General features: G+C 59.7%; 1 protein-coding gene across 5 annotated transcripts in view; it reads right to left on the reverse strand.

The window, feature by feature from the left end:
• Window positions 1–245: 245 nt before the first annotated feature.
• The window catches only part of COL5A1 (collagen type V alpha 1 chain), a 155,872-nt gene continuing 143,007 nt past the window's right edge, over window positions 246–13,110 (reverse strand). For 4 of the 5 annotated variants that reach the window (XM_079925578.1, XM_079925579.1, XM_079925577.1 and 1 more), the window contains 2 exons: window positions 9,771–10,004; window positions 246–2,829 (listed from right to left, as the gene is read on the reverse strand). In XM_079925578.1, the coding sequence (XP_079781704.1) occupies window positions 2,683–2,829; window positions 9,771–10,004 (381 nt within the window). In that variant the 3' untranslated portion in view covers window positions 246–2,682. Of the gene's footprint in view, window positions 2,830–9,770; window positions 10,005–13,110 lie in introns of those variants that run through there. The other variant, XR_013828946.1, reaches the window with a different exon arrangement.

The raw sequence follows: 13,110 nt of genomic DNA on the forward strand, positions 1-13,110 counted from the left end.
GCCACTTCCTCCGAGGAAGAGCTCCCTTGGTGCATGGCTTGGGCAGTGGCTTCCTTCCACTTTCTGTGACCTTGGCCAGGATTTTGAGAGTTTCTCCTGTCCTGAGACTGGGGTCAAACACTGGTTTAATGCAGGGGAAGGCCCTGGTCACACTTAAGAAGACAGCCGATCACATCTGTTTACGGTGGAAACATTAATCTTGATTTATTGAAAAAGGATTACAATTATTCCTCTGTTACACAGGTTTAAAATACTTTAAAACACCCTTTCCTGGGCATTACAGTTAAAACGTATGAACACGTCTACTGGATTTTTAGGAAATGTACAATGTGTCACTCAACATTCTAGTTTTAAAGGGCCTAATGTCCTAGAATCTTTACCACAGGTTTCCTTTGAACCGTTTTCTTTTGCTTTTCGCCAACATGTGTCCAATTATGTAGATGAGGGGGAAAAAATAAAATTACGCCAGAAGAATTTCTGCAAATATAAGAAGTAATTTTATTGCAATATACCATAGCTAAGTGGTCTGGGGAAAACGGGACACATTTTGACTTCAGTACAAATTACAACAGCTCTGAAGGGTCCAATGGAGGAAAAGATCGACAGAATAAAAGGAGAACTCGGGCAGGATGAGAAATCAAAGTGGAATCACATGACCTAGACAAAACCCACAGGGCGCCCTAGGGCGATGCTCCGACATGGCTTTTCTTTTGACGAGATGAAGGGGAGGGTCGCTGGCAGACGCTGGCATCCTGGGTTCGGAAGAATCTCGAAGCCAGGCGTTTCTTTGGCAACAGCAAGACTCAGTTTCCAGAGGAATCCAGGAAATCCTCGTGGGCGGTGTGTTGTTATTCTTGGGTTGCTCCGCAGTGGTTTCCTCAGCCGGAACCACGGTCCAATGAGGCGGGGTGGGCGGAGAACAGCACCAGAGCTGGGACCTGTCACAGCTCCTCCCGAGGAGGCTGCAAGGGGCCCTGGGGCCTGTCTTGCTTCTCCCATTGTGGAAGGAAAGGGCATTGCACACGGGCAGCTTTTCACAGTAAAGGGATCGCCCTTCCTCGCTGGCCCTGCCAGCCCTCACCCTCGCTCAGGGAGGACCAGTATCAGATGAAGCCCGGCTGGCCCCGAGCGCCCGCACGGCTGAAACCCGCACCCAGCGCGTTTGCGGATGGAAAAATCCACATCGCTTTCGTGGGGAAAAGGCACCGCTGGCAACCCCGGAGGGACTCCCAGAGTTCATTGCACATGTGTCTGTCTGCTGAGGCTGCAGCAAAGGCGGCCCAGCTGAGGCCACATGCTGCCGCTTCAATTCAGTTCTTGCAACAAACGCAGAAATTAGCACCACAAACGTTCGGCAACAGAATACAATCTGCCATCGTTACACCGTGGACCACGCGGTAAGCGACCATGTGGTGTGTGTGTGTGTGTGTGTGTGTGTGTGTGTTTTCAGATCACAGATGCACGGCCTAAGTTTGGTACCTGGCCTGGGGCGGCTTCACTGCAGTCTGGGAGGAGAACGGGGCCATGGGAGGGAAGGTGACCCGCATTTACCTTAATGTGCTTGGCAAAAACCCGGATGGTGGAGGCAATAGCCAGGATGGAGAAAGATGGGAGAACGAGGCATGGCAGCTACCCCCAGTGTCACCTTCAAGGAGATCTTAACAGATAGCACCACGAAAGAGAAGTGTAAAAATAAGCACCAATTTTCATTTAATTATCATCTACAGAAAATGTGGTTTCCCTGCCCTGGACATCCTCCCATCAGGCTCTGCAGGAAGAAACATGGAAAAAGGAAGCAATTAAAATTAACTTAAGCCTGCGTTTCCATCTAAGTGCATGTGGAGAAGGCAAAGTATAAAATCCTTTTTTTCTTTTTCTCCCTGTTAAAAAGTAAAACCCAGAGCTAATCAAAGACTTGTCTGAAAGGGGCACGGGCGCCTGCTTTGTAAATGGTGGGGTGAATTCTTGCTGCCCTTGGCAAACTTCTAATTTCTCACACGTCCTTGAGCGGGCGGGGGTGTGGACCGCATCCCACGATGGACACCCCACCTGTTTTCTCAATTCTCCCGGTGGGACCGAAGCGAGGTTTACAGGCACGATTGGAAGTCAGGGACACTGTACATTTGTGACAATACAATACAAATATTTACTTAAAACTCACAAAAACAAAAGCACCTTTAATCCATCGGAAAGGCACATGCAGGATGACATTGGGCCTGTGAATGGATCTTGTTAAAAACAGAGGCTCCGGAGGGTGAGGCGACCTTTACAAGGCTTGCCTCGGAACAATTTTTGAAGGTCGGGGGAAGTACACATCTTCAAGTTGAATTTTTTCCAAAAAAACAAAACATGATCTCCAAATACTGCAGCCACACCCGGGCCCCTGTGGACTCTCAGTGAACGAGATCCACGGGCTCGGGGGCGAGACGCGTGGGCCCCGTTCCCTTCCCTGGGGAGTATGGTGTAGACGGAACGGAACTGGAGCAAAGCAGCGGCTGCGGGGCATCTAGGTCATGTGATTCGTCTCCGGGGCCGGGACTCCGGCTCTTTCCCTTTGCTCTCTCTGGGTGTGGAGTGGGCCCGGCGCGGTGGGGAGGGACGAGGGGCCTTCACCGTCCAGGACACCCGCGGGCGGTGCGCTGAGGTCACGAGGTTGCTCTTGGGGCCAGGCTCGCGCGGCTCCTAGCCCACGAAGCAAGCCGGCCCCACTTCAAAGCCGAATTTCTGTGACGCGTCACCAAAGTCGTTGAACATGATGTCCACGATGGGCACTTGCTCCACCTTGGGGGTGTTGATTTCCAGAACGGTCTTCTGATACCCTTTCTTTGTCTGGGGAAGGGGAGGGAGGGGGATGCGGGTCAGCGGGGGCTCCGAGATGAACCGGCCATCCACGCCCGCCACGGCTCCGAAAACCCACCCTCAGCAGGGCGAGCCGCACCCCAAGACGTCCGCCTCACCCCCCGTCCGGGAGGGGCACAGGAGCGCGCGTAAGGAGGCCGTGCAAGGGTCCGCAGCCCATTTGGACCCGTGTCCCCTCCCCGCCAGGTGGCACATCCACACCAGGGACTCCTTGTTCGAAGATGAGGAAGTCTGAGAATCCCAAGACCGCGACAGCGGATCGCAGGCCCTCCCTGGGGCCATCAGCGGGCTGGACCGCGCTCGGAAGTGAGAGGGATCCGCGTTCACAAGTTCGAGGACAGGGGCCTTACCCGCCCTCAGAGGAGTACTGGGTAAACTGAGGTATGGAGGGACCGGGCGAGCTTGGGGGAGGAGCATCTACTGGGATGAATCAGGCCCTCCCTTGCTCCGACCACCTGTTCCATCCCTGTGAGCATCTGAGTTCACGCTCAGCACCACCCTGGGGGACGTGAGCCCCACGTTTCCGATTAGGAGAGTGAGCCCCAGGAAAGGGACAGAACTGCTCCAGGAGTGGTGTCACCCCTCTGCCGCCCTCCACATCTCCCAGAATACAGGGGGTGAAGGTGCAGGTCCACCCTGGTCAGACAGCACCCACAGCCAACCCTGAGCATTAGGACACTTGTCAGGGAGGCACTGACCCCGTCCCCCATCAATTCCCCCAAGACGAGGGTCCCGGATCCTCGTAGACACGGTCTGCCCACCTGTCTGGGACCAGCAGCCTTCTCCACCTCGCACTGGACCAGGCACATCCTCAGCTGGATCTGGCCCCGGGGAGGCCCTCCCTCCCGTCTTTTCCCCAGCGAGGCATGTCCAGCTGAGGGAGAAGGCAGTGCCTCCCGGGGCCTTGTTCCCCTCCCGTGGGACAGCGTGGGTCCCTCCCTCTGGGGGAGGCCGTGACCATCACCTGTGTGACCACATAAAGCCCCTGGAGCCCTGCATGACCCTGGGGAGGCGCTCAGTAAGTCCAGCTGCTATGAGGCGGCCTTCGCTCTCCGGGTGGCAGCTTCCACGACGGCCCCAGCCCCATATCCCCCACGGATCCCTCCCCGGGGGAGCCCACTTGGTGAGGAACAGCCCCTCACGAGGGCACCTTCATGTGACAGCAGCTCAGCAACCTCACGGCACCATTAGGGACAGACTGTGTGTGGCCCCCAGATCCAGGTGGGCGAGCCTTACTGTGACGGAGTTGGGAGGCAGAGCCGTTGGGAGCCAATTAGGTCAGAGTGGAGCCTCACGAATGGGACTCGTGCCCCTTTAAGACACAGCCAGAAAGCTAGCTCTTAACCCCGCGTGAAGGCGGCTGTCTGTAACCCGGGGGAGGGCCCTCACCAGAGCCCGTCAGCCGGCGCCCGGCTCAGACATACAGCCTCCAGCACCGTGAGAGACAACTGCTTGTTCTCGACAAGTCCCTGCTCTGCAGTGATTTGTGGCGGCAGCTCACGCAGACGGGAGAGACGCTGGGCCACAGCCACGCAGCTGCGCTGCCCCCGAGTCCTGGCCCTCGGAAACTGAGTCAAATGACAGGTGTTTGTTTTTCTAGGTGCTACCTTTGGGAGGTAATTTGTTACAAGCCATGGATAAGTAATACACTCTCTGCGGCTCATTTTTCTCCACTGGAACTCCAGGAGGTGACGAGGATGGAAGGAAGCCTCATGGGGGCAGGGCTCCCGGCCAGGCCTCCACGAAGGCGCCGAGCCTGGGAGAGACCTGCTCTGTGAGCTTCTAGACGTCGCCTCCTGAAGGGCCTCCCTGACCCCGCGAACCTGTCCTCCCCACAGCCCTGCCTTAAGGAGAGCGCTCACTCCTACCCGCAGCAGGCCAGGCTGGAAATGCTTTAAAGCCAGGACTCGCACTTACGAGCCGACGTGCGTCCCCTCGGGAGCTCGTTAGCACTACCGGCTCTGGTCCCTCCCAGAGATGGGATTCAGGAGGCCTAGGGTGGATGCAGCGTCTGCCTGGTTTAGACGCAGCTCGGGCAATTCGGACACACGTGGGTCACGGCCATCCCCTGAGCGACACTGTCTGAAGGACCTGCTCTGGCGGCCAGGAGCTCAAGGGCACAGATGCTACGAGCTTCCAACACGGGGTCCCCAGAGAGGATGCCCAGCCACGCCCCTGCAGGATGGAGCCCTGGGAGGAAGCTGAGCCCTCGCCCTCTCTCGGCCAGTCCAGCGAGGAGGGGCCAGAGTCCACCCTGCCTGCCCCAGCTCTACCCCCTCACTGGTCCGACAACCACCCAGCAGGGACTCAAGTGAGACGTCTGGGCTGGCCTCCCGTGAGCCGCTGCTGTCACGGGGAGCTGTGCGGCCTCGGCCACAGGCGGCCTGAGCCTCGGGCACCCGTGAGCTGGGCAGCCCAGCCTTCTCCTTCCCCACGGGGAGTGGGGCAAACAGCCCTTGGCAGGGCCGGCGCCCGTCTCTTCCGCCCACAAGGGACGGTGGCGCGTGCTCAGCTGGCAGGGTGACTTCTCTCGGATTGATGGGCCCCAGAGCTCCGACGATCAGAGCGCTTAGCGGGGGCATCTGTAAGCTGTAAGCCGCCGTGCGCACACCGCTCCATTACCCCGTCGTTCCTGAGGCATTAATAACCATTACGGGCTGGCAATGGCCCCCGGGGGTGCGCAGAGCTGCACAGGCAAGGGGATTTATGTGGCATGGCTCCTTGGGCCTCCTGCCCGGTCATCTGTGCTCCTCCACAGGGCCGGCCCTGCTCAGTGGCCCACCCATCAGGCTACAGGGCCGCACCGTGCCAGCGTCCGAATCCCAGTGTCCTTGGCCCTTATTTTTTATTTTTTTTTCAATAGATTTATTTTATTTATTTATTTTTGGCCGCGTTGGGCCTTTGTTGCTGCGCACGGGCTTTTCTCTAGTTGCAGCGAGCAGGGGCTACTCTTTGTTGCGGTGCGCAGACTTCTCATTGCGGTGGCTTCTCTTGTGGAGCACGGGGTCTAGGCGCACAGGCTTCAGTAGTTGCACGTGGGCTCAGTAGTTGTGGCTCGCAGGCTCTAGAGCGTAGGCTCAGTAGTTGTGGCACACAGGCTTAGTTGCTCCGCGGCATCTGGGATCTTCCCGGACCAGGGCTCAAACCCGTGTCCTCTGTATTGGCAGCCGGATTCTTAACCACTGCGCCACCAGGGAAGCCCTGGCCCTTATCACCATGTGAATCAAGCAGGCCCCCCCCAACCCCCGCCCCGGGGGAGGCAGCTAGCACGCATTCCTTCAGGCCTCCTGCAGGATTACCTGGGAGGGATGTGACTTTTCAAACTGTGGCTGAACTTCCGGTGGGCAGCAGAGTTGGGTGGGGTGAGCAGGCGCTGACCATTCCAGGCCGTTCTTCAGAAGTGCCCCTATGCCCCACCTCCATGCTCTGCTGGGCCCAACCCTCCCCGGAATCCTCTCCCCTGCCTGAAGGAACGTGGGCCCATGTCCTCCATCAACAGGATTATTCTGTCTAGAGTCATGATCTCTCCACCTCCTCAAAGGCAACATCTTTTCCAGAAGTAAAAATGTCAAGCGCCAAATCCAGATATTCCCATGATGCTAAGTCTTGCCTCTGCATTGGCGATGCCCAGAGGACCACTACAGAGCTCAGAAATGACTGCCAGGATTCCTGGCGTCGGGGCAGAAAATTGGATCGGTGCTGTTGATTTTCTCAAGGAGAAGCTCACGGTCGGGAGTCCCGTGGATCTCAGCTGCGGAGCTCCTGGGCAGCAGGGCTGACTTCTTTGGGTGGAGGCGAAGGAGCCCGGTCCTTCCAGCCTTCTGAGCGATCCCCAGATCTTCGACTGTCCTTCCTGTAGAACGGCAGTTTTGTTCCCCGGGGCGCATGCGGCCATGTCTGGAGGAACTTCTGGTTGTCACAGCTGAGTGGGTAGAGGATCTAGCTGGTCAAGTCCAGGAATTCTGCTCAATATCCTACAGTGCACAGGACCCTTCTACTCCCCTGCCACACCCACACACAGCAAAGAATCATCCGGCCCCAAAGGCTGAGAAACTCTGGTCTAGAACCAGCTTTTCTCTGCATGCCTTAAGGGATCAGAACAGGAATGACAGGTGGAAATAATGGGCAAACGGGTTCCAGCTCATTTCTCAGAAGAGCTTCCTAACACTGAGACTTCAGAACCGTGGCCTGGGCTGACTCAGGAGGTAGTGAGCTCCCCGTTGATGGAGGCATTCAAGGTGCAGCTATGCCAGGAAGGGACTGTGGTGGGAAGAATGCTGGGGTGGGAATTAGGAGACTCAGCTCTGCCACACCCTGAGGGTCTTGGCAGGTCACTCACAAAATAAAGCGAAGACCCTGATGAGTGGTTCTCACCCAGGAGTGGGGAGTGCTCCTCGTGCCCTGGGTGCATGGATGCTGGTGATGTCCTGAAAGGCCCAAGCAATGGGCAGCTGCCCCAGATGCTGACAGCACACCCACGTCATCAGGAGACGTTGGGCCAGAGGGAGAGGACTTTGGATTGTAGGATTAAGGAAGGTCCGAGCCTGCCCTGTACTGGGAACCTGCAGAGCCGGGAGGTCAGGTTCTGAGTTCGACAGCAGTACTGGAAACTTCTGGGCAGGGAGCTTCGAGAGGAAGAGGCATGGGGCACTTGAATCTTCCCAGGAAGCGCTCAAGAGTGCAGGAGGCTTCTGAGCTGCATTAGGGGGCCAGGGGCCTCTGCCTTTTCACCCCAGTCGGTTCTTCACAAGATACATTCTCCCAGCATCCCTTCCAGGGAACGGTCTCTCTTCCAGAAAACCAGTCTGCACGCTCTACCAGATGACACGTATGGGGCCACCCAGAGTGTTGCCCTTTCTGCCGTGGAAGCCAAGGAGCTCCAAGCCCCGTCCCAGGCTCTGCCTCTGCTCTACGAGAGTCCCTGTTTCTCCTCACACCTCCACCGTGACTGCCTTGTGCCTGTGAGCCCGTGTTGCCTAAAACAATCACAGGAACAGGGATTCTTCTGGGGCTCACGGCAGCTGAGCACGGCTCTGAGGTCGTTTCAGGCACGTTCCCCCTGGAACAGCCCTGTGACGCGGTGCTGTTATAACTTCTGTTTGTAGAAGACAGACGTGAGGGATGACTTCACCCGGTGCCTCACGGCCTTCTGGGAGCAGCTTGGCGTCTGCGTCAGGAACGTGAACACATGCTGGACGGCTGAGGCTTCCGGATGCTTCTGGATCTCTTTCCACAGGGAACTGCATCCCTATCTGACCTTAAACAGGGACCAGTTCTGCGCACTCCATGGGCAGGTCTGAAGGACTGACCGTCACCAGTCCCAGGGGCCAGGGCAGCGTGGAGGGGAGGCCGCCCTTCCGGGCACCCTGGCCCCATGCCTGCCCTGCACTCACCTCTAGCCCCAAGGAATCCCTTGGGGGTTATAACTGGATCCTTTTGTAGAGAGAAGGACTGGAGCTTCCCACAGCTGAAGGTCCATCCCAGTCGCAGCGGGGCAGCCAGGGAGCAGGCGGGACGTGAACTTGGATCCACCCGAGTCCTGCCCTCAGCGGCTACTAGCGACCCAGTGGGTCAGCGCTGCCCTCCCACTTTCCTGCCTTGCAGGGCCATCCAGACACTCTGTCTTGGCCAAGTAGCCAGACCACCTCAGCAGGCCTTAGGGAGAACCCTCAGATCCCACACACACGCCCCGAAAGCACAGGACAGGAACGCCCAGCGGGGAAGATGGACGCACAGGCAGGAGCACTGGCTGCTCACCAGCACGCAGAGGCAGCTCAGTGCCCGGGACACCTGTGACCAGCTCTGATACGTGTCCTGGCCACTCTGTACAACAAGGGTGTCGGAGCCAAGTGGTGAAACCTTCTGGAACCAGGAAGAACCAGAAGGGACTGCACGTGGTTCCCTCAATGTGGAAATCCACGGGAAGGGCCCTGACCGGAACTGGGGCCTGGGAATTAGCGAAGAGCTTTCCCGACCTCGAGACCAGAGGCACAGTGCCTTCCAGAGGAGGGTGTCCACAGGCGCCGGCACCGCGAAACTGGCCCTGGACACTAAGTGTCCCCCAAGGGAGCCAGGCTGGGTGGGGGGGCCTCGGGCAGGGTCTCTGGGGAGCAGGTGGTGAGAGGCCGGGGGTCTGATGTCAGATGTGACACTAAGACCCGCAGAGGCGGTGCTTCCTGCTGACACCCCCATCTCCAGTCCTGGAAAGGCCACAGGAGGGACACGACCGAGGGTTTCACCAGGACTGGGCCCCGTGCACGGCCCAGGACAGGAGGATGCAGCTCGGACCCGGGCTGCCCAGGGCAGACGCAGCCCCGGGAGGCACAGTCGAGGGGCTGACCCTGGCAAGCGCAGGGGCCGGGGGCCAAAGAGCGAAGCAACCCCAGGCCTGACTGGCTTCTCGGGCCTGAGCAGAATGTCTTTCCCAGACGGCGGCACAGGGTCCAGGGAGGTGACCCAGTGAGGGCCGGGGGTGTCACAAGGGCTGACACTGTCAATGCCCTCTGAGTCTGCAGGACACCTCCCAGCACGGCCACACTCCCAGGAGCAAACTCAGACTCAGCTCCGGACATTCCCCAAAAGTGGAGGCGTCTCAACTTCCGCATCGGACCAAGAACGCTCCACGTCACAGCAGGCACGGGATCAGGGACCCCGGTCGGCCTTTGCCATCAGGTCTCAGCGTGGCCTTCCCGACCCCAGCTCCGCGGGAAGGTCCCCACCGCTGGCCTGGGGATTCCACGTCCGCCAGCCACGGTCAGCGGCACCGTGCCTGGGCCCTCGCTGCGCACAGGGCCCGGCCCACGGTAGGTGCCCGGGAAGTTCGTGGTGACCGAATGAACTGCGTGAGGCACCGACGGACGCCGTCGCCCATCCCCCCCCCCCCCCCAGGCAGGGCTGCGGGCGACACTCACAGCGCAGCCGTCCACCAGGGCGTGAATGTAGGGGCTGTTATCGTAGGACATCTCCTCATCGTTGGAGCCCAGGAAGCGCATGGCCTTGTCGTAGCTGCCCGTGGCGGCGTCCTGCCAGGCGACCGACTGGTAGCAGTTGTAGGTGATGTTCTGGTGGGCGGAGGCGCTGAGCAGCCGTAGGAAGGTCATCTGGACCACGCCCACGGGGTTGCCTTCCGTGTCCACGTAGGAGAGCTGCAGGGGCACAAGAAGGGGCGCTCAGCAGGGAGGGCACACAGGCTGCGCAGAGCCCCTCGTCCACACGGCCGGGGCTTCCAGAGCTTCAGCCACTCGCTGTCTCCTCTGGAGCGTGGGCTACGCCCAGAGCCCCGCCTGGAAACCTGCTGCACGCCCGGGGCCCGGGCCCCAGGCCAGCATGCACTGGGCTCTCTGGGGGGTTCCCTGGAACACTGTGAACCACGCCTCATTCCTTTCAGGGACCTAGATAATCCGCCCACTCTACTTTACCTGGTTGGTCCCTACTCAGCCTCCAGGGTTCAGCTCATGTGCCTCTGCCTCCAGGAAGCCTGCCAGGGTTAGGTGCCCTCACCCCCCTTGGCCCGGTTCAGTGTCCATCTTTCCTACTGGCTGTCAGGCCCTCCACACCAGCACTGGACTCCTGTGTCAGAGGCACCTGGGGCCTGGTCTGCAGCCCTCCCTGGACCATGAGTACCCTGAGGGCATGAGCTTGGCATGTACATCCCTGTCACTGTGCCCCGATGCCGGAGAAAAAACGGTGCTCGTTAGATCATGCTAATACATGAAAACCACTGGCTAATCTCTGTGACGTACAAGGACCTGGCTGGGGCCATGAGAATTGGAGACAGGAAGGGCAGGTGGCTTCGGGGAGGAAGGGGTCTGAGGCATGGGGTCTTGGCCAGCAGACAGGAAGGCTGGCCTGTGAGGGGGTCACAGGACATACGGCCAAGAGCCAGAAGCCTGGAGGGACCAGGCACCATCGTGGAGGCACAGGGGAGAGGCCCTTCTTGCCCCTGCCCGGGCATGGAATCCAGTGGAAAGCAGAGTGGGCCGTGCCGTGGCCTGGGGTGGTCAGCCCACACTGAGCGGGCAGCCCGGGGCGCTCTGGCGGCAGGAGCCTCGCTGAAAGCCCCGCTCTCTGCCAGCAAACCCAGGGCAGCACCGGGAGACAGTGTTGGTCCTCCAGTGGCTTCGCAGCATCGCAGGTCGGATGCACGCGGGGCTGAGAGCTCAGCCGGGCGCGGGCCAGTGCCAGGCGTCCGGAGAGACGGATCGGTTTCCGCGTCTTCTAAACTGCAGCTTTCTGAGCTGCTGGACACAGCAGGGGCGGGGGCGGTCCTTAGCCCCTGGGACGAGGCGGCTCTCTCCTCTCCCTGAAGGCCCTCAGCGTGAGAGGCCAGGCTCTCCTCACACACCCAGCAGGGCAGGGTGGCCCATCACGTCTCCCCGTGACGCACAGACGGACGTCAGCACAGACGACGCACAGACGGACGTCAGCATCTGAGACCCGCGTTTCTCTTCCCTGCTCTGTCTCGGACCCTAGCCCCCAGCCTACCCTAAGAGAGCCGTCCTGAACACACGAGCGAGAATTTAAGCCGATATTGTGCACGTATGTATAGAGATGTCTATACAGTTAGAGCTGAAGGCGGTGAGCCAGGCCTGGGATCCTGCCCTTGCCGCCGGAGCGGGGGGAGCGCAGAGCTGCTGGCCAGCTCCCCACACAGCCACCAGACACCGACTTCCAGCCGGACCTTGAGGAGGGAGAGTGAATACCAACCGCAGTCTGGGCCATTGGCTGTTCCTCCTGGACGGAAGGCGACTGACTGTAGGAAGGACGCATGCGCAGAGAGAGGCGGGCAGTGCTGGACGCAGAAGGACCTGAAGCCCCCAGTGCCGGGCAGGTGGAGGACGACAGGCACGGCCAAGCCCCGCCCACGATGGAGTCCCAGAGCCCCGTCATGAGGCCCCGCCCTCCCGGCGGGAAGCAGCTCTGCAGTATCACCTTCACGTGGGGCGCCCAGGGCAGCCGGCCCAGAAAAGCACCTCTTTCTTCAGGGAGGGACCTGTATTTATGCCCTGTCCGCTCTGATGGTCACAGGCTGCTAGAAATGATGCAGCAGGAAAATGCCAAAGATGCGGTGATGTTTCCCCTAGACTGTCCCTTCACCTCCATCCTTGGTCAACTGTCTGCGAAACAGGACCCAAGCAGCAGACAGGCTCTGGGCTGGTGGCTGAAAGTGGGTGTTCTCTACCTGCTTCCACAGAGCAACGGGGTGGGTGTGTGGGGCCCTGTCTGGAGAAGGCCACCAGCACGGCTGCAGAAAGGACCACGGCCCCGGCTCCTCCTGACTCCCGCGCCCCCCACCCCCCCACCTCTATCCACCTGGCTCAAGGGCCCCGGGCACTGCCTCCCCGAGTGGGCGTCCACTTCAGGTCTTTCTGCCTGCCAGTGGCTCCTTCCCGAGGATAGCACCGAGGAGGTGAAGGAGAGAAGAAACAGCAGGAGAAAAAGGGGGTGAGGGTGCCGGAGGTCCCCACACAGAGACGAGAGGAAGTCCCCAGACGTGGCAAGGTGAGCGCAAACCTTCAGTATCTGGAAAGAGCCGCAGTGGCTGGGAATCAGGGCTACGGGCCGTGAGATATTAATTGAGCACGAGTACCCCCGGGCCTAGGAACGGGGGGTCCCCAAGTGCAGCGGGCAGAGGCCGCTGGAAGGCCCTACTCTGAGTCCTGGGGGAACGTGGCCCTGGGACCCCCCGGGGAGCCAACTGAGGGCAGAGGGTCGGGCCCGCAAGTCGTGGACCCGAGAGCTGGCTTCTGAGTGAGAAGGACGTCCTTCAAGGATGGCCCAGGTGGGACACTAGCCGAAGAGTGAACGCAGGAAGCAAAGGGGGCTCTCGTGGCACCTGCAACGCGGCCACATCTGGAACCTAGTCCTTGAACTTGCCGGGAAGGGAGCATAGAACTCTGCACTTGATTCCGGAAATGGGCCCAAATCAAAACTCCCGAGATGCTCGGGGAAAACACCCTGCCGCGTGGCAGCAGTCGCCGGCCCCATAGGATCGGGTCCAAATGGCCTCGGCCTCTATACCGGCTAGAAAAGCATCACATCCAGAACTTTACAGGGATGCCAGTTGCCTTTCACCTCCAGGATGGCCTACTTAAGACTGGCTCCCCAGAAGTTAACACAGGGACCAGCACGTCGTGGGCGATGCAGCGGAGAAGCCCAGGGTCCCGTCGGCAACCGGAATGGCCCCTCGGCCCCCAGCCACAGCAGGGGCAGGGCACAAGTAGGACGGATCCTGGAAAGAACTGGATGGTT

The sequence above is a fragment of the Stenella coeruleoalba genome (assembly GCF_951394435.1).
Source record: "Stenella coeruleoalba genome assembly, chromosome: 7".
NCBI classification, from domain to species: domain Eukaryota; kingdom Metazoa; phylum Chordata; class Mammalia; order Artiodactyla; family Delphinidae; genus Stenella; species Stenella coeruleoalba.